Source organism: Moschus berezovskii, chromosome 4 (genome assembly GCF_049115385.1).
Source record: "Moschus berezovskii isolate FMDL1 chromosome 4, NW_MosBer_1.0, whole genome shotgun sequence".
NCBI classification, from domain to species: Eukaryota; Metazoa; Chordata; class Mammalia; order Artiodactyla; family Moschidae; genus Moschus; species Moschus berezovskii.
Genome location: NC_142463.1, coordinates 124,238,094 through 124,262,971, shown reverse-complemented (window position 1 = coordinate 124,262,971; position 24,878 = coordinate 124,238,094). Strand labels below are relative to the sequence as shown.

General features: G+C 42.6%; 1 protein-coding gene across 1 annotated transcript in view; it reads left to right on the top strand.

Moving 5' to 3' along the window:
• Positions 1-19,875, top strand: part of ADCY10 (adenylate cyclase 10) — an 85,648-nt gene extending 65,773 nt beyond the window's left edge. Inside the window, exons 26-32 of the mRNA XM_055402320.2 lie at positions 1,204-1,408; positions 1,488-1,584; positions 2,092-2,207; positions 3,099-3,216; positions 9,120-9,315; positions 18,768-18,956; positions 19,714-19,875. Of these exons, the coding sequence (XP_055258295.1) occupies positions 1,204-1,408; positions 1,488-1,584; positions 2,092-2,207; positions 3,099-3,216; positions 9,120-9,315; positions 18,768-18,956; positions 19,714-19,875 (1,083 nt within the window). The remainder of the gene's footprint in view (positions 1-1,203; positions 1,409-1,487; positions 1,585-2,091; positions 2,208-3,098; positions 3,217-9,119; positions 9,316-18,767; positions 18,957-19,713) is intronic.
• Positions 19,876-24,878: the final 5,003 nt, after the last annotated feature.

Below are 24,878 nucleotides of genomic sequence, written 5' to 3'. Positions count from 1 at the left end.
GCAACAGAGTAGCCCCTGCTCACCACAACTAGAGAAAGTCCACGCACGGCAGTGAAGACCCAGGGCAACCCAATGTTAATAAAGACAAAACATAGTAATAAAAAATAAAAGAAAATAATTATTTAAAAAAAGACCGAGAGAGGTTTCTAAGACTCTACATCTAGCTGTGGTGTCACTACTAGCAAATCACATAACCTGTAGTTTTGTATTTTCCCCATAAAGTGAAACAGTTGGGCTCAATTCTCTTGGTCCAAATCTGAGAAGAACTAGGCTTTATTATAGATCTGATTTTTCATTTCCCAACAATTCTCTTTCTCTCACCCCCCATTTCCTCCCTACTGGCTGCATTATCTTGAAACACGTTCTAAACTAGGAATAAAGGAATTCTCTAAATGCCTCCAGACCATTTTACCATGCGAGGTTCTGTATTTCTTCTGTTTGTATTTTTCAGAATAGTTTACATGTATTCTGAGCTTTGTGGGGGTTTTGGTGTTTTTCTTTTTAGTAGTAAACTGTGTCTGTAGCAGGGGACTGTTTTCACTTCTCTAAACATTTCTATCTTGGAGCAACTTTATCATTTTTAAAGAGCTGTTTAAAGAGTAACAAACTTCTCATAAATCTCCCAATTAAGTTTAGAACTAATCCTTACTTTTTTTTTGAAAGCAAAAAAAACCAAATCAACCTTTCTTTATTGTTAAATAACGAAAGTAATACATGCTTGTTATAACACTAAATTAAACATCACAAAAATGCATAAAATAAAAAGTTCCTCAAATCTTTCCTCCAACTGCAACAAATAGGTAAACTGCTTTTTACAGTTTATTTATTTACTCCTAGAAGGAATAAATCCTTCTAGGCCTTCTGGTATGTAGTCATATATCCACGTATATAAGCTATTGTTTTTATTTTTCACAAAAATTCAAGTTCTTATATTTTGTCAAAGACTCTCTATGGGCAAAAGGGGCCATTGAGCTTGTTTTATATAGTTCATGTTTAATGCATGAACTCATGCTTTAAACTGCAGGAACTCAGCTTAATTTCTGTATCTAAGCCCATGGTTTGGTCAAATGTGCAGCTCCATTCCAAAGCTCAGTGAATCCATGTTTACTGGCAGATGCTGGGTGATACCCTGGTCTCTCTGCTTTGGGTTTCATCTAAGTCTTGCACCATCTCTCCTCCTCTCCTCCACTGATGCCATTTCAGATCATTAAGGCCTACCTGGACTATTCGCTGTACCAACATCTAGCTGGCTACCAGGACGTATGGTTCAAATACGAGGTCATGGCCGTGAAGCAGATCTTCAACCTCCCCCTGAAACGCGAGGGCGTTGAAATCATGACCTATGTGGCCGATAGGCTTGGTTATATCAAGCTCCTAATGGGTCACTTGGACTTGGCCATTGACTTAGGTAAGGGCTGGCTGGTCAAGAAAGGGCATGCCAAATACGAGTAATAACCAGAACTATACTGAAATTGTTTTGTTCCCAGGTTCTCGAGCCCACAAGATGTGGTCATTGCTTCGGAATCCCAATAAACACTATCTGGTCCTCTGCTGGCTTTGTAAATCCCTCTTCTTGAAAAACAGGTATTTATCTCAAGGAACTTTCCAAAATGAGAGGAAGAAAGATATACTTATGGAATGTTCTGGACTTACTTAACCCTGGCCATAGGATGGGGAAGGGAGTAGGGTTTACCAAAAGCTGGTGTAATCAATGATCACGACCCTTTGGATGTCACTGCTCTCTCACAGAACTCGTTCCCAGGCACCATATCTACCCTGGTTGCTCTGGCCAGTGACTGGAAGAGGGCCAGACAGTCACCCCCAGTGTGTCGGGATCAGGCCTCCACCACTGCCAGGGGGCAGAAAGGGAACACTCTCGTAGGAGAGGCAAATGCCCAGAGAATAGCAATCAAGACCAGAGGCCCAGGACAAGTTGGTCTGACTCTGAGTCAGTTTGAGATTTAGGAGCAGGTCTGAAGCCGGTTTCAGGATTGTATTTGGTTCTGCATCACTGGGCAGGACTGAAACTAGGACTGAACTTCCTTCTCCCCCCCATCATTTTTTAATACTACCACCTTTTATTTTTCATAGATACAAGCAACTGATCCAGGTTCTGGGGTGGCTGTGGGATCTTTCTGTAGCAGAAGAGCACATCTTCAGCAGGGCGTTTTTCTATTTTATTTGCTTGGATATCATGCTTTATTCTGGTGAGCATGACCTTGGAATTTATGAGAACTGGGGGTCCATGGCACTTGTGTTGGTGTGGTGTGGCAGCAGTCAGGGCAGGGGTATTGAGACCTGTGGGTTTCTGGCTAGAAAGACATACAGGAAAGGGAAGCGGAGAGCCTGGTGTTATAAGCTAAGGAACCATCTAGAAAGTGTGAGGATTATAAAAGACCAAGAAGAAAGAAAGTTTAGAATTTAAGCTGCCAGTTAATGTACCAGATCATTTGTCACACAGTGATAGTGATCGTGACTGATGGTGTCTTACTATGTGACTTCCACTAGTGTATTTAATTTTTAACAGGATATACTTAGAGATTTCATGCTTCAAAGTGAAGGACAGGGCTGCTAATGCTAAGGGTTTCATTCACTGGTAGCTGTTGGTGATTTGGAAAACTGGTTCTTTTCTGATAATCTTCAGGTTATACCAGGCAGGCAGGGCTCAGTGTCGTTATTAAACCAGAGCTGCCAACCTGGGCATTCTTTCTCCCACCTGTATTTTCAAAAGGGGATGCAGCTATTGCTGCCAGCAAGGGACGTGTGGATGGGAAGAGTGAGAAGTCTCAGGCTGCACTGAGGCTGATTCCTTAGATGCAAGCAGGGAGGTTGGTTTAAACCCCACCTCTGCCTGGTTGACTCTATGTACTTGTAAGTTATATGCGTAAACTTCCACAAAAGCAGAAACTCAGCAAACACAGGGTAGTGCAGCCACCTGGTTGTTGAGATCCACGGGACCCTTTGGACTCATAAAGTAATCAGAGATTGAGACCTCTCCTCAGTGGGAACTATTCTGGGAGTTACTAGACCAGAGAGATGATGATACCCCTCCACTGTCAATATACCAGCCAAGCTCTCCTGTTTCTCTTTTATTTAAGGCTTTGTTTATAGACCCTTTGAAGAGTGTTTGCAATTCATACACCAAAATGAAGACAACAGAATCCTCAAATTCCAAAGTGGAATGCTCCTGGGACTTTACTCATGCATCGCTATCTGGTAACTGTGTTGTATAACACTGAATCCCCAAATTTGAAAATGTTGAATCCTGGAAGAGTTCTATAAGATTTGCTAAAAAGAAAGGAAAGAAAGAGAAAGTAATTTTTAAGACAGAGCAGATTTACCCAGAAAGACACCTTGGGGTTTACCTAGGTCATCCCCCTCAACCAAGGCCAGAACAGTGATGCTACTTAAATTGTATTCAGTGCAACAAGCATTTATCTCATACAAAGCATGTTGTGTTAATACAGAGATGGATAAGAAAAGAGTACTTGCTTCTGAGAAGTGTTGGGATTTGAGGGAGACTAATATATAACACTGACCTAGAGCCAGACATCTTGGAATGTGAAGTCAAGTGGGCCTTAGAAAGCATCACTACGAACAAAGCTAGTGGAGGTGATGGAATTCCAGTTGAGCTATTTCAAGTCTTGAAAGATGATGCTGTGAAAGTGCTGCACTCAATATGCCAGCAGATTTGGAAAACTCAGCAGTGGCCACAGGACTGGAAGAGGTCAGTCTTCATTCCAATCCCAAAGAAAGGCAATGCCAAAGAATGCTCAAACTACCGCACAATTGCACTCATCTCACACGCTAGTAAAGTCATGCTCAAAATTCTCCAAGCCAGGCTTCAGCAGTATGTAAACCGTGAACTCCCAGATGTTCAAGCAGGTTTTAGAAAAGGCAGAGGCACCAGAGATCAAATTGCCAACATCCGCTGGATCATGGAGAAAGCAAGAGAGTTCCAGAAAAACATCTATTTCTGCTTCATTGACTATGCCAAAGCCTTTGACTGTGTGGATCACAATAAACTGTGGAACATTCTGAAAGAGATGGGAATCCCAGACCACCTGACCTGCCTCTTGAGAAACCTGTATGCAGGTCAGGAAGCAACAGTTAGAACCGGTCATGGAACAACAGACTGGTTCCAAATAGGAAAAGGTGTACGTCAAGGTTGTATATTGTCACCTTGCTTGTTTAACTTATATGCAGAGTACATCATGAGGAACGCTGGGCTGGAAGAAGCACAAGCTGGAATCAAGATTGCTGGGAGAAATATCAATAACCTTAGATATGCAGATGACACTACCCTTATGGCAGAAAGTGAAGAGGAACTCAAAAGCCTCTTGATGAAAGTGAAAGAGGAGAGTGAAAAGGTTGGCTTGAAGCTCAACATTCAGAAAACAAAGATCATGGCATCTGGTCCCATCACTTCATGGGAAATCGATGGAAAAACAATGGAAACAGTGTCAGACTTTGTTTTTTTGGGCTCCAAAATCACTGCAGATGCTGATTGCAGCCATGAAATTAAAAGACGCTTGCTCCTTGGAAGGAAAGTTATGACCAACCTTGATAGTATATTAAAAAGCAGAGACATTACTTTGCCGACCAAGGTCCGTCTAGTCAAGGCAATGGTTTTTCCCGTGGTCATGTATGGATGTGAGAGTTGGACTGTGAAGAAGGCTGATCGCCGAAGAATCGATGCTTTTGAACTGTGGTGTTGGAGAAGACTCTTGAGAGTCCCTTGGACTGCAAGGAGATCCAACCAGTCCATTCTAAAGGAGATCAATCCTGGATGTTCATTGGAGGGACTGATGCTAAAGCTGAAACTCCAATACTTTGGCCACCTCATGAGACGAGTTGACTCACTGGAAAAGACTCTGATGCTGGGAAAGGTTGGGGGCGGGAGGAGAAGGGGACGACGGAGAATGAGATGGCTGGATGGCATCACCGACTCTGTGGACATGAGTTTGAGTGTACTCCGGGAGTTGGTGATGGCCAGGGAGGCCTGGCGTGCTGTGATTCATGGGGTCGCGGAGAGTCGGACACGACTGAGCGACTGAACTGAACTGAACTGAACTGAACTGAATATATAACATTTCTTTTCCATGGGGATGGTCTTGGTCCCTGTCTCCTGTACAATGTCACGAACCCCCATCCAGAGTTCATCAAGCACTCTATCAGATCTATTCCCTTAAATCTATTTCTCACTTCCACTGTATACTCATAAGGGATTTGATTTAGGTCATATCTGAATGGTCTAGTGGTTTTCCCTACTTTCTTCAATTTCAGTCTGAATTTGGCAATAAGGAGTTCATGATCTGAGCCACAGTCAGCTCCTGGTCTTGTTTTTGCTAACTGTATACAGCTTGTCCATCTTTGGCTGCAAAGGATATAATCAATCTGATTTTGGTGTTGACCATCTGGTGATGTCCATGTGAGGAGGCCTTACAAATAGCTGTGAAAAGAAGAGAAGCGAAAAGCAAAGGAGAAAAGGAAAGATACAAGCATCTGAATGCAGAGTTCCAAAGAATAGCAAGGAGAGATAAGAAAGCCTTCTTCAGTGATCAATGGAAAGAAATAGAGGAAAACAACAGAATAGGAAAAACAAGAGATCTCTTCAAGAAAATTAGAGATGCCAAGGGAACATTTCATTCAAAGATGGGCTCGATAAAAGACAGAAATGGTATGGACCTAACAGAAGCAGAAGATATTAAGAGGTGGCAAGAATACACAGAAGAACTGTACAAAAAAGATCTTCATGACCAAGATAGTCACAATAATGTGATCACTGACCTAAAGCCAGACATCTTGGAATGTGAAGTCAAGTGGGCCTTAGAGAGCATCACTATGAACAAAGCTAGTGGAGGTGATGGAATTCTAGTTGAGCTATTTCAAATCTTGAAAGATGATGCTGTGAAAGTGCTGTACTCAATATGCCAGCAAATTTGGAAAACTCAGCAGTGGCCACAGGACTGGAAAAGGTCCGTCTTCATTCCAATCCCAAAGAAAGGCAATGCCAAAGAATGCTCAAACTACCGCACAATTGCACTCATCTCACACGCTAGTAAAGTCATGCTCAAAATTCTCCAAGCCAGGCTTCAGTAATATGTGAACCATGAACTTCCAGATGTTCAAGCAGGTTTTAGAAAAGGCAGAGGCACCAGAGATCAAATTGCCAACATCCGCTGGATCATGGAGAAAGCAAGAGAGTTCCAGAAAAACATCTATTTCTGCTTCATTGACTATGCCAAAGCCTTTGACTGTGTGGATCACAATAAACTGTGGAAAATTCTGAAAGAGATGGGAATCCCAGACCACCTGACCTACCTCTTGAGAAACCTGTATGCAGGTCAGGAAGCAACAGTTAGAACTGGACATGGAACAACAGACTGGTTCCAAATAGGAAAAGGAGTACGTCAAGGCTGTATATTGTCACCTTGCTTGTTTAACTTATATGCAGAGTACATCATGAGGAACGCTGGGCTGGAAGAAGCACAAGCTGGAATCAAGATTGCTGAGAGAAATATCAATAACCTCAGCTATGCAGATGACACTACCCTTATGGCAGAAAGTGAAGAGGAACTAAGAAGCCTCTTGATGAAAGTGAAAGAGGAGAGTGAAAAGGTTGGCTTGAAGCTCAACATTCAGAAAACTAAGATCATGGCATCTGGTCCCATCACTTCATGGGAAATAGATGGAAAAACAGTGGAAACAGTGTCAGACTTTATTTTTTTGGGCTCCAAAATCACTGCGGATGCTGATTGCAGCCATGAAATTAAAAGACGCTTACTCCTTGAAAGGAAAGTTATGACCAACCTTGATAGTATATTAAAAAGCAGAGACATTACTTTGCCAACAAAGATCCGTCTAGTCAAGGCTATGGTTTTTCCCATGGTCATGTATAGATGTGAGAGTTGGACTGTGAAGAAAGCTGATCGCCGAAGAATTGATGCTTTTGAACTGTGGTGTTGGAGAAGACTCTTGAGAGTCCCTTGGACTGCAAGGAGATCCAACCAGTCCATTCTAAAGGAGATCAATCCTGGGTGTTCATTGGAAGGACTGATACTAAAGCTGAAACTGCAATACTTTGGCCACCTCATGCGACGAGTTGACTCACTGGAAAGGACTCTGATGCTGGCAAAGGTTGGGGGCGGGAGGAGAAGGGGACGACGGAGAATGAGATGGCTGGATGGCATCACCGACTCTGTGGACATGAGTTTGAGGGAACTCCGGGAGTTGGTGATGGCCATGGAGGCCTGGCGTGCTGTGATTCATGGGGTCGCAAATAGTCGGACACGACTGAGCGACTGAACTGAACTGAACTGAATATATAACACACTTGCCCCCTTCCCACCCCCAAGATGGAATTGTAATCACTGTTGATAGAGTCCATGTTGGAGGACATGGCTTATATCTGCAGAGAAGTGAGCTTCTTGATATTGAAGCTCAGGATTAGACTTCCCTATCAGCAGCAAGAAGTTCTAGAAAACTCTGCTCCTTCTCCACCCCATTAAGGCAGGTAGTACCATGCTCCCTGTGTGGGTACCAGGCTCTCACTGGCTCTCAAGATGAAAGAGAGCCACACCTGCCTAATTCCTGTCCCAAAGTCACCAGCCAACTAAGTCACTCCTTACCACTGGAGGTGTGAGTGAGGCAGGGAAAGAAATGGAGAGCTTTGCATCAGTGGAGCTCCCTCACATGGAAGGAAGCTTCAGGAGGGTGGAATAAGCAGGCCTCTTATCCCATTGACCCATTAAGCCATTAACCCACCAAAGCTTCATCTTTTAACCCATACATTTTAAACTCAGTAAGCCTGCAACTATGACCTTAGCTTCAAGGAAACAGATTAATAGTAAGGCTCCAGAACATTAACTAAATTACTGCCACAGCCATCCCCAAGACTTGAAAGTTATTCCCTATTCCACTTCCCATCTCAAATTATATAAGCAGTCATTTGGGCTTCCCTCATAGCTCAGCTGGTAAAGAATCCGCCTTCAATGCAGGAGACCTGGGTTCAATCCCTGCATTAGGAAAATCCCCTGGAGAAGGGAAAGGCTACCCACTCCAGTAGTCTGGCCTGGAGAATTCTATGGACAGGATCCTGGCAGGCTACAGTCCATGGGGTTGTAAAGAGTCAGACATGACTGAGCGACATTCACACACATTTCCCATCTCAAATTACATATGCAGTCATGTAGTCCAATATTTAGAGATTTTATGATGTTAAATGACAATGCAAAGATATTCCTATATAAAGTGCCATAGACTAGAGCAGTTTCATATTCAAAAAGAAATCTCCTCTTATAAAACTCACTGGGAGAAATTAAAATCCAAAAATTTGGATTTAAAATTTAATTTACGCTTTGCTAGCTAAAGTCTAAAGAAATGGAAGTCCAAAGTCATTAATTTAACATGTGAGTTAAAGTTCAAGGAATCTAAAATTCAAAAATCACCTTAATTTCTTATTCTACTCTATCTTCCCAGAGGAGTTCTTGCAACAGCTGTAGCTTAAAACAGTACTACTCCCACTTTATGGGCATAGGACTCATCTGGAGAGTCCATTAACTCAGATTTCTGGTCCCATCCCCAGAGTGTCTGATTCAGTACATCTAGATTGAACCAGAGATTTGCGTGTCTAAGAAGCACTCAGGAGATGCTGACGATTCCTTTCTATGGTCCACACTTTGAGTAGTATTAGCCTAGGCTCTCTCTCTTTGAAATCAGCCTGCTCTGTTTCACTTTTTAATTTTTTTTCCCTTGGCCACATTGCACAGCTTGCAGGATCTTAGTTCCCTGACCAAGGACTGAACTGGAGCCCTCAGCAGTGGAAGCACAGAGTCCTAACCACTGGACCACCAGGGAATTCCCTCATTTTTTAGAGTCAGAGAGTTAAATGGTACCCAATATTACCCAAGTATTCCCCCCAATTCTATTAATTTCAAATCGTCAAAAAAGTTCTATTCTGTCCTTGCTCCATATCAGATAATTTCCCCTGAATAAGCCAGTGGCAGGCTTCCAGAGACCCACATTCTAGTAGCTACACCTCTAGAGAGACTCATGTCATAAAACCAGCCCATTCTAAGGGTGATATGGATTTTTCTTATTCTTCTGTGGTAATATAGGTATGCCAGACTTCAGGAATGGAACAGCTTCCATGTATTTTCCAACAGAGCCAAAAATCTTGTGTCAAGAAGAACCCCAACAGCTCTTTACTGCATAAGCATCAGTAGGTACATGGAAGGACAAGTTCTCTACCTTCAAAAGCAAATTGAAGAACAATCAGAGAATGCTCAAGACAGTGGAGTTGACCTACTCAAGGTGAGGCCTCTTCTCTGGTTTCCAGGGTACTTCATACCTTAAATGGCTTTTTCTCTACCTTCTGAGATAATTCTTCTCTCTGATTGCAGAAGTTCTACCTGTTTGTAGGGTGAGTTTTTGAAGGTAATTCTATCCCCATAATTAGAATATGAATTGCCTTACTTACCTTACTACTCAGAGCTAACCACTTTATGCATGTTGAGAAATCACTTTCCAATTTTTTTTCTATGTATGTGCATGCATTTCCATTTTTAAAAACTTACTACTAAATAAGATATATTTATGAATCATGCTCCTGCTCATGCTGAGTCACATCAGTCATATCTGACTCTTTGCGACCCTATGGACTATTGTCTGCCAGGTTCCTCTGTCCATGGGATTCTTCAGGCAAGAATACTGGAGTGGGTTGCCATGCCCTCCTCCAGGAGATCTTCCTGACCCAGGGATCGAACCCACATCTCCTGCATCTCCTACATTGGCAGGCAGAGTCTTTACCACTGAGTCACCTGGGAATCCCATCCCAAAGACAGAACAGGCTAAAAACACAACAGTTGCTATTGGGATTGCAGCAAAGATAAGTAAAGCCTTGTCTTTGTACTTTAGGAGTTTGTGATTTCAAGGTGATGGAGGTGGGAAGCCCAGGACTGGGAGGGAGTTGCGGGGAGTAGAAAGAATAAAAGAGCCCAAAAGAACACAAAATCAAACTTGGTATTTCCTGCTGAACATAGAGCAATACCTTTTACATATGTTACTGAACCAAACTTGGGTTCATTCTCTCAAGTACAGTAAAGCCGATCTAGTGATACTGGGTTGTGGTGAGGAAAAGTGCAGCCTTTACTGTAAGGTGCCACATGAGGAGTCCAGGGCAGCTAATACTCAAAACACCTGAACTCCCCAATAGGTTTCATTTTTAAAGGCAAGAAGGAGACGAGTCACAGGGCATGTGATTAGCTCATGCACAGTTCTCTGATTGGTTGATGGTGAGGAAACAGAGCAGTGGCCCAGAGGTTACCATGATCAATCCTCAGGCTCCAGTAGGTCTGGGGGATACATCTTGTGATCATTAAGTAGTTAACTTCTCCCATCTAGTGGGAGTTTTAGCATATATGAAACAACTCAGGAACTGTATAACAGGTACTGTTGTCTAGTCACTTCAGGGAGGAACTAAAGAGTCTGCGGCTGCCATATGGCTGATGTACCGTTTAAGGTGTTGTCAGTTCTCCTGGCCTAACTGCTACTCTTGTCACTGCACAGTCATATCCTTTCAGTCATTACTTCTGGAGCCAGTCTTCTGTGACTCACTGTAGGCCTGGGAGATAGACTATATGGCTTTCCTACAAACAAGTGGAAGGCAGAGGATGTGGTGTGAATGGTTTGTTCTGGGAATGTCCCATAAGGTTGATTACATACAGTAGATGTTTAATTTCTTGAATAAATAACTGACAGATGAAAACATGTAACAGTTTAGTCAGGAAAAATCTATATTTCAACCCATTTCTATGATGTTGAAGTTTGTTGTTGTTACTCAGCCGTGTCAGACTCTGTGACCCCGCGGACTGCAGCAAACCAGGCCTCCTTGTCCTTCACGATCTCCTGCACTTTGCTCTAACTCACGTCCACTGAATCGGTGATGCCATTCAACCGTCTCATTCTCTCTCAGCCCCTTCCCCTCCTGCTTTTAGTCTTTCCCAGCATCAGGGTCTTTCTTAATGGGTCACTCTTCCCATTAGGTAGCCAAAGTAAAGCTTCAGCTTCAGCATCGATCCTTCCAATGAACATTCAGGGTTGATTTCCTTTAGGATTGATTGGTTTGATCTCCTTGCAGTCCAAGAGCCTTCTCCAACACCATAGTTTGAAAGTAGCAATTCTTCGGTACTCAGCCTTCTTTACGGTCCAACTCTCATGACTACTGGAAAAACCCTAGCTTTGACTATACAGACCTTTGACTACTAAGTGATGTCTCTGCTTTTTAATATGCTATCTTGGTTTGTCATTGCTTTTCTTCCAAGAAGCAAGTGTCTTTTAACTTCAAGCCTGTAATCTCCGTCCCCAGTAATTTTGGAGCCCAAGAAAATAAAGTCTGCACTGTTTTCATTTTTTCCCCATTTATGTGCCATGAAGTGATGGGACTGGATGCCATAATCTTAGTTATTGGAACGTTGAGTTTTAAGCCAGTTTTTTTCACTCTCCTCTTTCACCTTCCTCAAGAGGCTCTTTAGTTCCTCTTTATTTTCTGTCATTAGGGTGGCGTCATCTGCATATCTGAGGTTATTGATATTTCTCCCGGCAATCGGAATCAGTGAACTAAAATGGACTGGAATCAGTGAATTTAACTCAGATGACCATTATATCTACTACTGTGGGCAGGAATCCCTTAGAAGAAATGGAGTAGCCATCATCGTCAACAAAAGGGTCTGAAATGCAGTACCTGGATACAATCTCAAAAACGACAGAATGATCTCTGTTCGTTTCCAAGGCAAACCATTCAATATGACAGGAATCCAAGCCTATGCCCCAACCAGTAATGCTGAAGAAGCCGAAGTTGAACAGTTCTATGAACACGTACAAGACCTTTTAGAACTAACACCCAAAAAAGAAGTCCTTTTCACTATAGGGGACTGGAATGCAAAAGTAGGAAGTCAAGAAACACCTGGAGTAACAGGCAAATTTGGCCTTGGAGCACGGAATGAAGCAGGGCAAGGTTAATAGAGTTTTGCCAAGAGAACGCACTGGTCATAGCAAACACCCTCTTCCAACAACACAAGAGAAGACTCTACACATGGACATCACCAGATGGTCAACACCGAAATCAGATTGATTATATTCTTTTGAGCCAAAGATGGAGAAGCTCTGTACTGTTAGCAAAAACAAGACCAGGAGCTGACTGTGGCTCAGATCATGAACTCCTTATTGCCAAATTCAGACTGAAATTGAAGAAAGTAGGGAAAACCACTAGACCATTCAGGTATGATAAATCAAATCCCTGATGATTATACAGTGGAAGTGAGAAACAGATTTAAGGGACTAGATCTGATAGAGTGCCTGATGAACTCTGGATGGAGGTTCGTGACATTATACAGGTGACAGGGACCAAGACCATCCCCATGGAAAAGAAATGCAAACAAGCAAAATGGCTGTCTGAGGAGGCCTTACAAATAGCTGTGAAAAGAAGAGAAGCGAAAAGCAAAGGAGAAAAGGAAAGATGTAAGCATCTGAATGCAGAGTTCCAAAGAATAGCAAGGAGAGATAAGAAAGTTTTCCTCAGTGATCAGTGCAAAGAAGTAGAGGAAAACAACAGAATAGGAAAGACAAGAGATCTCTTCAGGAAAATTAGAGATTCCAAAGGAACATTTCATGCAAAGATGGGCTCGATAAAGGACAGAAATGTTATGGACCTAAGAGAATCAGAAAATATTAAGAAGAGGTAGCAAGAATACACAGCAGAACTGTACAAAAAAGATCTTCACGACCAAGATAATCAAGATGGTGTGATCACTCACCTAGAGCCAGACATCTTGGAATGTGAAGTCAAGTGGGCCTTAGAAAGCATCACTATGAACAAAGCTAGTGGAGGTGATGGAATTCCAGTTGAGCTATTTCAAATCCTGAAAGATGATGCTGTGAAAGTGCTGCACTCAATATGCCAGCAAATTTGGAAAACTCAGCAGTGGCCACAGGACTGGAAAAGGTCCGTCTTCATTCCAATCCCAAAGAAAGGCAATGCCAAAGAATGCTCAAACTACCACACAATTGCACTCATCTCACACGCTAGTAAAGTCATGCTCAAAATTCTCCAAGCCAGGCTTCAGCAATATGTGAACCGTGAACTTCCAGATATTCAAGCAGGTTTTAGAAAAGGCAGAGGCACCAGAGATCAAATTGCCAACATCCGCTGGATCATGGAAAAATCAAGAGAGTTCCAGAAAAACATCTATTTCTGCTTCATTGACTATGCTAAAGCCTTTGACTGTGTGGATCACAATAAACTGTAGAAAATTCTGAAAGAGATGGGAATACCAGACCACCTGACCTGCCTCTTGAGAAACCTGTATGCAGGTCAGGAAGCTACAGTTAGAACTGGACATGGAACAACAGACTGGTTCCAAATAGGATAAGGAGTGTGTCAAGGCTGTATATTGTCACCTTGCTTGTTTAACTTATACGCAGAGTACATCATGAGGAACGCTGGGCTGGAAGAAGCACAAGCTGGAATCAAGATTGCTGAGAGAAATATCAATAACCTCAGATATGCAGATGACACCACCTTTATGGCAGAAAGTGAAGAGGAACTAAGAAGCCTCTTGATGAACGTGAAAGAGGAGAGTGAAAAGGTTGGCTTGAAGCTCAACATTCAGAAAACAAAGATCATGGCATCTGGTCCCATCACTTCATAGGAAATAGATGGGGAAACAGTGGAAACAGTGTCAGACTTTATTTTTGGGGGCTCCAAAATCACTGCAGATGCTGATTGCAGTCAGGAAATTAAAAGACGCTTACTCCTTGGAAGGAAAGTTACGACCAACCTAGATAGTATATTAAAAAGCAGAGACATTACTTTGCCAACCAAGGTCCGTCTAGTCAAGGTTATGGTTTTTCCAGTGGTCATGTATGGATGTGAGAGCTGGACTGTGAAGAGGGCTGATCGCCGAAGAATTGATGCTTTTGAACTGTGGTGTTGGAGAAGACTCTGGAGATTCCCTTGGACTGCAAGGAGATCCAGCCAGTCCATTCTAAAGCAGTTTAGTCCTGGTGTTCATTGGAAGGACTGATGCTAAAGCTGAAAGAAACTCCAATACTTTGGCCACCTCATGCAAAGAGTTGACTCACTGGAAAAGACCCTGATACTTGGAGGGATTGAGGGCAGGAGGAGAAGGGCACGACAGAGAATGAGATGGCTGGATGGCATCACTGACTTGATGGACATGAATTTGAGTGAACTCCAGGAGTTGGTGATGGACAGGGAGGCCTGGCATGCTGTGATTCATGGGGTTGCAAAGAGTCAGATATGACTGAGCGACTGAACTGAACTGAATCTTGATTCCAGCTTTTGATTCATCCAACCTGGCATTTCACATGATGTACTCTGAATATAGATTAAATAAGCAAAGTGACAATATACAGCCTTGATGTACTCCTTTCCAAATTTTGAATCAGTTCGTTGTTTCATGTCCAGTTCTACCTGTTGCTTCTTGACCTGCATACAGGTTTCTTAGGAGGCAGGTAAGGTGGTCTGGTATTCCCATCTCTTGAAGAAATTTGCAGTTTGTTGTGATCCACATGATCAAGGGCTTTAGTCAATGAAGCAGAAGTAGATGCTTTTCTGGAATTCCCTTGCTTTTTCTATGATCCAATGAATGTTGGCAGTTTGATCTCTGGTTCCTCTGTTTTCAATGATATTGAAGTAAATGAAATAAAACAATAGGACATTGTCTTGTTGATGGTCAAATTAGCAGACAACAGAGAAGACATTAATACTCTGAAGGACTCTCATAAACTTTCTAGACAGCATTCTGGCAAAATGCATAATTATCTTTAAAATATGCACATCATTTAATTCTCCTCCTAGGAATGACCCTAAGGAGATAATCAGATGGTAAACAAAAATTATATATATGAAGATGTTGATCTCAGACTTATGGTATTAAAAAACTAGAGGGAAAAAAAGTGATATCCCTTTCAAAATGCTGGTTATCTCTGCAGGAGGAAATTACAACCCACTCCATCATTCTTGCCAGGGAAGTCCAACAGAAAGAGGACCCTGGCAGGCTACAGTCCATGGGTTCACAAAAGCATTGGACACAACTTAAAAATATATATATTTTTTAAATATATATATATTATATATATTTAAATATATATTTAATATATTAAATATATATATATATATTTTAAGTTGTGTCCAATGCTTTTATATTTATTATATATGATATATATATAGTAGTCAGAAATGGTATATTTAAACATTAAGAAACTTTCATATTAAAAAAATCTGAATTTCTGACTCTTCTTTTAAAAATTGCAGTATCTGGTGACTCTAAGCCCCAATTCTAAGGGGAAGCTATTGGCTGGAACTGATGAAGGGTGGCATTTAGGTCACACTCTCTCCAGAATGACATAATCTCCTGCTTCCTATCTTATCTTATCTTCAGTTCAGTTCAGTTCAGTCGCTCAGTCGTGTCCGACTCTCTGCGACCCCTTGAATCACAGCACGCCAGGCCTCCTTGTCCATCACCAACTCCCGGAGCTCACTCAAACTCATGTCCACAGAGTCGGTGATGCCATCCAGCCATCTCATTCTCCGTCGTCCCCTTCTCCTCCCGCCCCCAACCTTTCCTAGCATCAGAGTCTTTTCCAGTGAGTCAACTCGTCTCATGAGGTGGCCAAAGTATTGGAGTTTCAGTTTTAGCATCAGTCTTTCCAATGAGCACCCAGGATTGATCTCCTTTAGAATGGACTGGTTGGATCTCCTTGCAGTCCAAGGGACTCTCCAGAGTCTTCTCCAACACCACAGTTCAAAAGCATCAATTCTTCAGCGATCAGCTTTCTTAACAGTCCAACTCTCACATCCATACATGACCACGGGAAAAAACATATCCTTGACTAGACGGACCTTTGTTGGCAAAGTAATGTCTCTGCTTTTTAATATACTATCAAGGTTGGTCATAACTTTCCTTCCAAGGAGTAAGTGTCTTTTAATTTCCTGGCTGCAATCAGCATCTGCAGTGATTTTGGAGCCCCAAAAAATAAAGTCTGACACTGTTTCCACTGTTTTTCCATCTATTTCCCATGAAGTGATGGGACCAGATGCCATGATCTCTGTTTTCTGAATGTTGAGCTTCAAGCCAACCTTTTCACTCTCCTCTTTCACTTTCATCAAGAGGCTTTTGAGTTATCTTACCTCTTATTTATGTTTCTTACATGACTCTGTCAGCATTTGGATTTGTGAGATCTGATGTTAAAGAATCATGTCATTGGAAAAGGTTCATAATGTTGTACTAAGTGAGAAAAAAATATTTTGAACTGCCATTTAGTATGATGTGGTGGTATAAGTATGAATGTGTGTGTGTGTGTGTGTGTGAGATAGCGCCAACTGACGTTGCAAGTTAGATTTTGTTCAGGGTTCTTCAGTTCAGTCGCTCAGTCATGTCCAACTCTTTGCAACCCCATGAATCGCAGCATGCCAGGCCTCCCTGTCCATCACCGACTCCCGGAGTTCACCCAAACTCATGTCCATCGAGTCAGTGATGCCATCCAGCCATCTCATTCTCTGTCATCCCCTTCTCCTCCTGCCCCCAATACCTCCCAGCATCAGGGTCTTTTCCAATGAGTCAACTCTTTGTATGAGGTGGCCAAAGTATTGGAGTTTCAGCCTCAGCATCAGTCCTTCTAATGAACACCCAGGACTGGTCTCCTTTAGGATGGACTGGTTGGATCTCCTTGCAGTCCAAGGGACTCTCCAGAGTCTTCTCCAACACCACAGTTCAAAAGCATCAATTCTTCGGCGATCAGCTTTCTTCACAGTCCAACTCTCACATCCATACATGACCACTGGAAAAACCATATCCTTGACTAGACGGACCTTTGTTGGCAAAGTAATATCTCTGCTTTTTAATATGCTATCTAGGTTGGTCATAACTTTCCTTCCAAGGAGTATGTGTCTTTTAATTTCATGGCTGCAGTCACCATCTGCAGTGACTTTGGAGCCTCAAAAAATAAGGTCTGACACTGCTTCCACTGTTTCCCCATCTATTTCCCATGAAGTGATGGGACCAGATGGCATGATCTTAGTTTTCTGAATGTTGAGTTTTAGGCCAACTCAAGGTTCTTACTGAGGATTATAGCTGTAGCTTGGAGGAAGCCTCACAGATAGCTTTAAAGTAACTGCTCTGAGGAAGTAAGGAAGGGGGCAGGATATATAGGAGTGTTTCCCTGGGAGAAACATCAACAGATTACTGCCAATCACAAAGAACAACATCACAAGTTAATGATTTAAACACTTTTCTATGTATAGACGATGCAAGGATTTGGATTCATTGAAATTATTCCCTAGATATGCATCTTAACTATCGATGACCAGTATCCAAAGCACAGGACACTTCTGTTTTTTTCAGGCACACCATTGATGGGTGGCTGCAGTGACTAATGGTTTGATTCTTGTAGAACTGGGATGGTGGGCAACACTCCCTGTCCACAGCAAAGAAATAAAAATGTATATCCAAATGTCAAAGTGTATATCCAAATGTCAAAATAATTTTTTTTAGGTGTTAGGGTTATGAGTGATTCTTTTTTTTTTTTCTATATATTTTTTTTAAATTCTGTGCTGTTTGTTTCTCTCCTTCTTTTACCCCTTTTCAGTGTTTACATTTTTTTTTCAGTTGAGGTTTAATTCTCTAAATTTTAAAAATTATACTGCTTTGGTAAGCAAAAGAAAATGTTGCTATTGTTACTGAACTGAACTTTGGTTTGCTTGCTGGCCACATAGCAAAGTTAATTTACTGACACCAGGTAGTGGTGAAGGAAAGTACAGAATTTATTGTCAGGCCCAGCAATGAGAATGGGTGGCTCATATTCAAAAAACACAAACTCCCCAATGACTTTCAAGGAAAGGTTTTTAAAGGCAACATTTGGAGTGAGGGCTGCAGTGTATATGACTTTATTCTGATTGGCTGGTGGTGAGGTATGGTGTTTCACCAATCTTAATCATCAACCTTCTGGTTCCAACCAGTCTGGGGTCTATGTCTTATAGTCAGCATGGAGTCAGCATCCTGTAGCTGGGTGAGGGTCTTAGTTCCTACAGAAGAACTCAAAGATATGTTTCAGATTGTCATGCATTTTCCTTGGGGAAGAGCTCAGACTCTTTTTTTATCACTTTTTAATTACTGAACTATAGTTTCTTGACTGGTTTTTCCCTACATTCCCTTACTTCCCTAATTAGTAACTGCTTGAATTTGCCCTTTGGGACTCAGGAAAGAGCTAGGAGACTGAAGCCTTTTCCTACAAACAAGAAACAGGGGACATAGAAGGGCTTTGGTACATGGGAGGGCCCTGAGGCGTTCACTCAGTTTCAGTCCCCTGCTTTCTTCGATAGTCCTCAAGTCAAAATCTTGAGGGAAATGGGGCAAGACAAGAAAGATAATAAAGTTTTGGGTAAAGAAGTTAATCATAAACTCAGCAGGGGAACTTAGTTTCAGAGGGACTCAGTTTCATTTTTTAAGAATGGTTGCTAAGAAGGGTTAATGAGCAGACCCCAACATTCTTGGTTGGGGTAGGCCCCTGGGGCCACTGTAGTTACTTTTATCATCTAAGCTCTACTACTGTCTATGTATGTTTCTGTAACGTGCCTTTTTACTTGATTGCTTATACCCTTGAAATGATCCCAGATGATGTGAGATGGAACAATCCTTTCAGTCAAGGATCACTTTCTGACTCTATTGTGTTGCTTTTTCCATTAGAACTTGGAGAATCTGGTGGCTCAAAACACCACTGGGCCTGTCTTCTACCCAAGGCTCTACCACCTGATGGCCTATGTCTGTATACTGATGGGAGAGGGCCAGAACTGTGACCTCTTCCTGAACACAGCCTTACAGCTCTGTGAGACTCAAGGGAATGTGCTGGAGAAATGCTGGCTGAGCATGAGCAAAGTATGTAGCATCCGCTAGCAAGCTGGGGGAGACGCTCACAGGGGATGTTCAGGAGCCCAATAAGCCCACTACCTGCTTTGGATTTCACTGGGTGTGGAAGGCCATCAGAGGCCTTTCTGTACTCTTAAAAGGGATGACATGTCCATAAGTTTGGTATTTGCACCTCCTCTTCCCCTTTGAGTTCTCATGGGATCCTCCCCTCCTTCAAATCCCCTTTAGCAAGATCTCTACCTTTGCATGGGGCTTCCCAGTTGGCTCATTGGTAAAGAATCAGCAAACGCAGGAGACATGGGTTTGATCCCTGGGTCAGGAAGATCTCTTATAAGAGGAAATGGCAACCCTGGTATTCTTGCCTAGAAAATCCCATGTGCAGAGGAACCTGGCGGGCAGCAGTCCATGGGGCCGCAAAGAGCCAGACACAACTGAGAGACTAACCACCACCACCACCTTCTCGTCACTCTCACCACCCTCCACTTTGTGTTACATTCATGTCCATGTCTTACCTGTCCTCGAGAATATGAACGATTGGAACACAAAAATCATTTAGTCTCCAACACAGTGCCTTGTACTCAGTATTTGTTGGAGAAGTAAATGAAGTTTCTCCTCCATGTGTTAGAGTTAGCCTAGAGTGGGTAGCAAAAGTCATTGTTCATTTTAAAAGCTCAGGTACATTTGACCATTTCTGTTATTAGACCACTCTTGACCATACCAGCTGAGGAGCAGTGATGAATTCTGTGCTCTCTTTTTCTCCTCTCAGGAATGGTGGTACTCAAACTCTGAGTTAACAGGAGACCAATGGCTTCAAACACTCTTGAATCTCCCATCATGGGAAAAAGTTGTATCAGGCAAGGTAAACATGCAGGATATTCAGAAAAACAAATTCCTGATGAGAGTTAACATTCTGGACAATCCTTTCTAACCTTTCATGAAAGAGAACAAAGGTTTTAATGACTCATTCTCTTGTGATTATCCACTATTAACCTTTCCGTATAGGCAGCGTCTTCCAGGTTCCTGCATACTTGTTCTCTTCAGACACAGAACCAGATCTCTGTTTTCTCCTCTGTCTGGAGGGTCAGAGATGTCATGCTTGCCTTTCTTCCAGCTTTACACAAATTCCCTTTGCCTTTAATGCTGTTTTAGCTTATCTTTTTTATTTTCAGCCCATGCAGAATTGTATCAAAATGATACATTTTGTGGCAGATAGGCTTCTATGTAATCTATTAAACTGAAAACGGTTGTTTTTAAATGTCCAGTGTTATGTCTTTTGTATGTTGCCCAGAACTGAAAATTAGCAACTTCTCTTCATGGTCTGTAAGGTCAAAATTTGAAAAGACATGTCTTTGTTGTGCCTGACTACAGCCTCCAAAGCCCTTCTGACTGCATGCATCATGGATCTATGGAAATAAATTTTTCAAAATCGAAATATTAGCAGTTTTGAGGTGGGTGTCTTTACGTGCTTAGAGTTTACATATTTCTGTATTTAGCAAAGTAATAGCATTTAACTTCACTTCCCAGATGTGGGAGAAGCCATCTGTGCTCACTGTCGCTCTTTGGCAGAAGGAGCAATTGCCATAGGCACTCTGCTCTGATGGTGCCCCTGGAACACACGGAGAGTCAGCCTTTCTCTGTGCTGCCACAGTTCCCTCCTGTTGGTGCATTTCACAAACCCAGGTGGCCTCCTCAAGTAGGTGCCCGAGGAGATCTGTTGACTCTTCACCTTTCGATCCTAGAAGGAGGGTTTTCATGTCTGACTTTAATGGACACCTCCAGTTCTCATAGGGATTTCCAAAGGCAGTGTGCCATCTGAGCCTTCTTTTAACAGGCTAACGTTTCATTGTCCTTTGGCAAGAGGCAAAGCCATGTTTTTCCTCCTGGTGATATAACTGAATTATGACCACTTAAGGAGGTTGGATAATGCCAGTTGGTACTAGTTTAGCCACAGAGGCTGGGCCCTGGCCTGGTGAAAAGGACAGCAGCCTGGGAGGTCAGAGCATTAGGTTCCAACATAAGCTCTGCTTTAAGCATATTTATTCCTGGGGCTCATCACTTAACCTCTCTATTTCAGCACATGAGTATGAGTATCAAGGAAGACAGTAAAGATGAAGAGGCATTGAAAATCATAACATGCTATATGAGTGAAAAGAATTAGTATCAGACATGGCCGATTTTAAATAAGTGCATCAAATATTAAGCTTCACGTAAACATTGTCCCCTTCAAAGCTATCATCTTGAAAGTTGTGTCAACTAAAAAGATGCAGAACATGAGAGTTGAGAGTTAAGTTTTATTTGGGGCAAAATGAGAACTGCAGCCTGAAAGACAGCACCTCAGGTGGCTCTCAGGGACTGTTCCAAAGCAGCAGTGGAGGAAAGTCAATGTATAAGATTTTGGTGAAGGGGAGTTCAGTGCAATGAAGTGCTTACTTTAAGTGAGGTTTTCTGCTAGTCACGAGGAGCCGATGTCACCATAAAGGATTTAGTGCTTTTCTAGATATGAGGAGATACAAGGATTCGGATCCTGAAATCAGTTCCCAAAAATATGTCTCTAAAGACCTGTTCCACCAGTTTCTCTGGAGCACAGAGTGCCTCACTCTCTACCCTGAATTCCCTCCGGGGGTGTGGAAGGTCAGCAGATGCAGCAGTACAGGCAGATGCAAATGCCCACGCTGGTGTTGTTCCCTTGCTGGAGAGTGCTCCTGGCAGGTGCCAGTCTGTAGCTGACTTTGGCATACTTGTCCCATGCGCTCTCTTATTAGCTCCATTGCTTTATGTATCATTCATCTTCATCATTCACTTATATACTCATCCAGCTAACAGTTTTTTTTTTTTTTGACTAATCACTGTGCATTGGGCATGGATTAAATACCAGAGATTAAAATACAAAGACAGGGAGGCATGGCGTGCTGTGATTCATGGGGTTGCAAAGAGTCGGACATGACTGAGTGACTGAACTGAACTGAACTGAAAATACAAAGATGTAAAAGACATAATTCTTGATCTTGGTGAGCTCATACATCCAGTAGAGGAATCAGACATACAAGTCAAACTCACTTAGCCCATGTTAGTCGCCCAGTCATGTCTGACTCTTTGCAACCCCATGGACTGTAGCCCACCAGGCTTATCTGTCCATGGAATTCTCCAAGCAAAAATGTCAGAACAGGTTGCCATTCCCTTCTCCAGGGGATCTCCCAACCCAGGGATTGAATCCAGGTCTCCTGTACTGCAGACAGATTCTTTACTGTCTGAGTCACACAGAAGTCTGTGTCTCACTATAGTTACACTACAGGTATGCACACAGTAAACAGCATGGTGGAGAGAGCTGTTTCTGTTCAGTTACTCAGTCGTGTCTGACTCTTTGTGACCCCGTGGACGGCAGCACACCAGGCTTCCTTGTCCTTCACCATCTCCCAAGTTTGAGTTTGCTCAAACTGACATCCATTGAGTTGGTGATGCCATCCAACCATCTCATCCTCTGTCGTCCCCTTCTCCTCCTGCCTTCAATCTTTCCCAGCATCAGGGTCTTTTCTAATGAGTCAGCTCTTCATATCAGGTGGGCAAAGTATTGGAGCTTCAACTTCAGCATCAATCCTTCCAGTGAACATTCAGGACAGATTTCCTTTAGGATTGACTTGTTTGATCTCCTTGCAGTCCAAGGGACTCTCAAAAGTCTTTTCCAACAGCACAGTTCAAAAGTTCCTTTGACACTCAGCCTTCTTTGTGATCCAGTTCTTACACCCATACATGACTACTGGAAAAATCATAGCTTTGACTACACAGACTTTTGTCAGCAAAGTAATGTCTCTTTTTTAATATGCTGTCTTAGGTCTGTCATCACTGGAGAAGGGATAGGCTACCCACTCCAGTATTCTGGCCTAGAGAATTCCATGGATTGTGTAATCCATGGGGTCGCAAAGAGTCGGACATGACTGAGAGGCTTGCACTTCATTTTCACTTTTTAGATCTGTCATAGCTTTTCTTCAAGGAGCAAGCAATTTCATGGCTACAGTCACCATCCGCAGTGATTTTGGAACCCAAGAAAATAAAGTCTCTCACTGTTTCCATTGTTTCCCTATCTACTTGACATGAAGTGATGGGACTGGATTCCGTGATCTTCGTTTTTTGAATGCTGAATTTTAAGCCAGCTTTTTCACTCTCCTCTTTCACCATCGAGAGGCTCTTTAGTTCCTCTTTGCTTTCTGCCATAAGGGTGGTATCATCTGCATATCTGAGGTTATTTATATTTCTCCGGGCAACCTTGATTCCAGCTAGTGATTCATCCAGCCAGGCATTTCACATGATGTACTCTGCATATAAGTTAAACAATCAGGGTGACAATATACAGCCTTGAGGTACTCCTTTCCAAGTTTGGAACCAGTCCATTGTTCCATGTCGAGTTCTAACTGTTGTTTCTTGACCTGCATATAGATTTCTCAGGAGGCAGATGTGATGGTCTGGTATTCCCATCTCTTGAAGAATTTCCCACAGTTTGTTGTGGAGAGAGTAGCACACACAAAATCCAGATGTCTCTGAAGACTTAGCTGAACTGCCTCTGACACAAAGTGGTTGTGATTACCCTGTCCCTTCCAGCGGAGGGCAGAGGGCAAATGTGGGTGGAGATAGGTGAGTGTGTTAGAGACAGCGGGTGCACACAGACAGGCGTGAGCAGTGCTGGCCTATAGCAGAGAGTTGTTTGACATGGAGCTTATTGCAGAGGTAAGCAAGCAGCTGGGGGTCTGCTCTGCAGATATTGTGCTGGACTAGGAGTGAAGTGTTGTCCTCCCAACCCCCAGCACATGTCTTCTCCATTCTATTAACTTTACCAGCACCTCCCAGTCCTCCAGTGAGGCTGGGTGCTGGGTTCACCCACAATCTTTCATCCTCCAAAACTTCAAAAATGTCTTTTACTTTATTTTATTGGCTTGCCACCAAGCCAGAGCAAGACTGGAGGAGGTGAACAGGGGTAGGGTAGTCTGTTACTGGAACTGTAATGACTTCCCCAAGAACTGATCAAAGAAATAGAGAAGAGGAAGACAAAGTGCAAATGAGGGATTTTACATTTTATGTATCTGAATCCAGAGGAGCAGACTTCAGGCTCTACAGGAATCTTGAACTTGCTTTCTGGCCCCAGACTACACCACAGACTGACTATGTGACTTTTTCGTTAGTTTCCTCAACTCTAAACTAAACAGGTTGTGACAGGTTCCCACACCTCCCAGTCTGCCATTCCCAGCTCCTATAACTCCAGAAAGAATGAAGGGATGGAGCCAAAGCAAAACAAATACCCAGTTGTGGATGTGACCGGTGATAGAAGCAAAGTCCGATGCTGTAAAGAGCAATATTGCATAGGAACCTGGAATGTTAGTTCCATGAATCAAGGCAAATTGGAAGTGGTCAAACAGGAGATGACAAGAGTGAACATAGACATTCTAGGAATCAGTGAACTAAAATGGACTGGAATGGGTGAATTTAACTCAGATGACCATTATATCTACTACTGTGGGCAGGAATCCCTTGGAAGAAATGGAGTAGCCATCATGGTCAACAAAAGAGTCCGAAATGCAGTACTTGGATGCAATCTTAAAAACGACAGAATGATTTCTGTTCATTTCCAAGGCAAACCATTCAATATCACAGTAATCCAAGCCGATGCCCCAACCAGTAATGCTGAAGAAGCCGAAGTTGAACAGTTCTATGAAGACCTACAAGACCTTTTAGAACTAACACCCAAAAAAGATGTCCTTTTTATTATAGGGGACTGGAATGCAAAAGTAGGAAGACAAGAAACACCTGGAGTAACAGGCAAATTTGGCCTTGGAGCACGGAATGAAGCAGGGCAAAGGCTAATAGAGTTTTGCCAAGAGAACGCACTGGTCATAGCAAACACCCTCTTCCAACAACACAAGAGAAGACTCTACACATGGACAT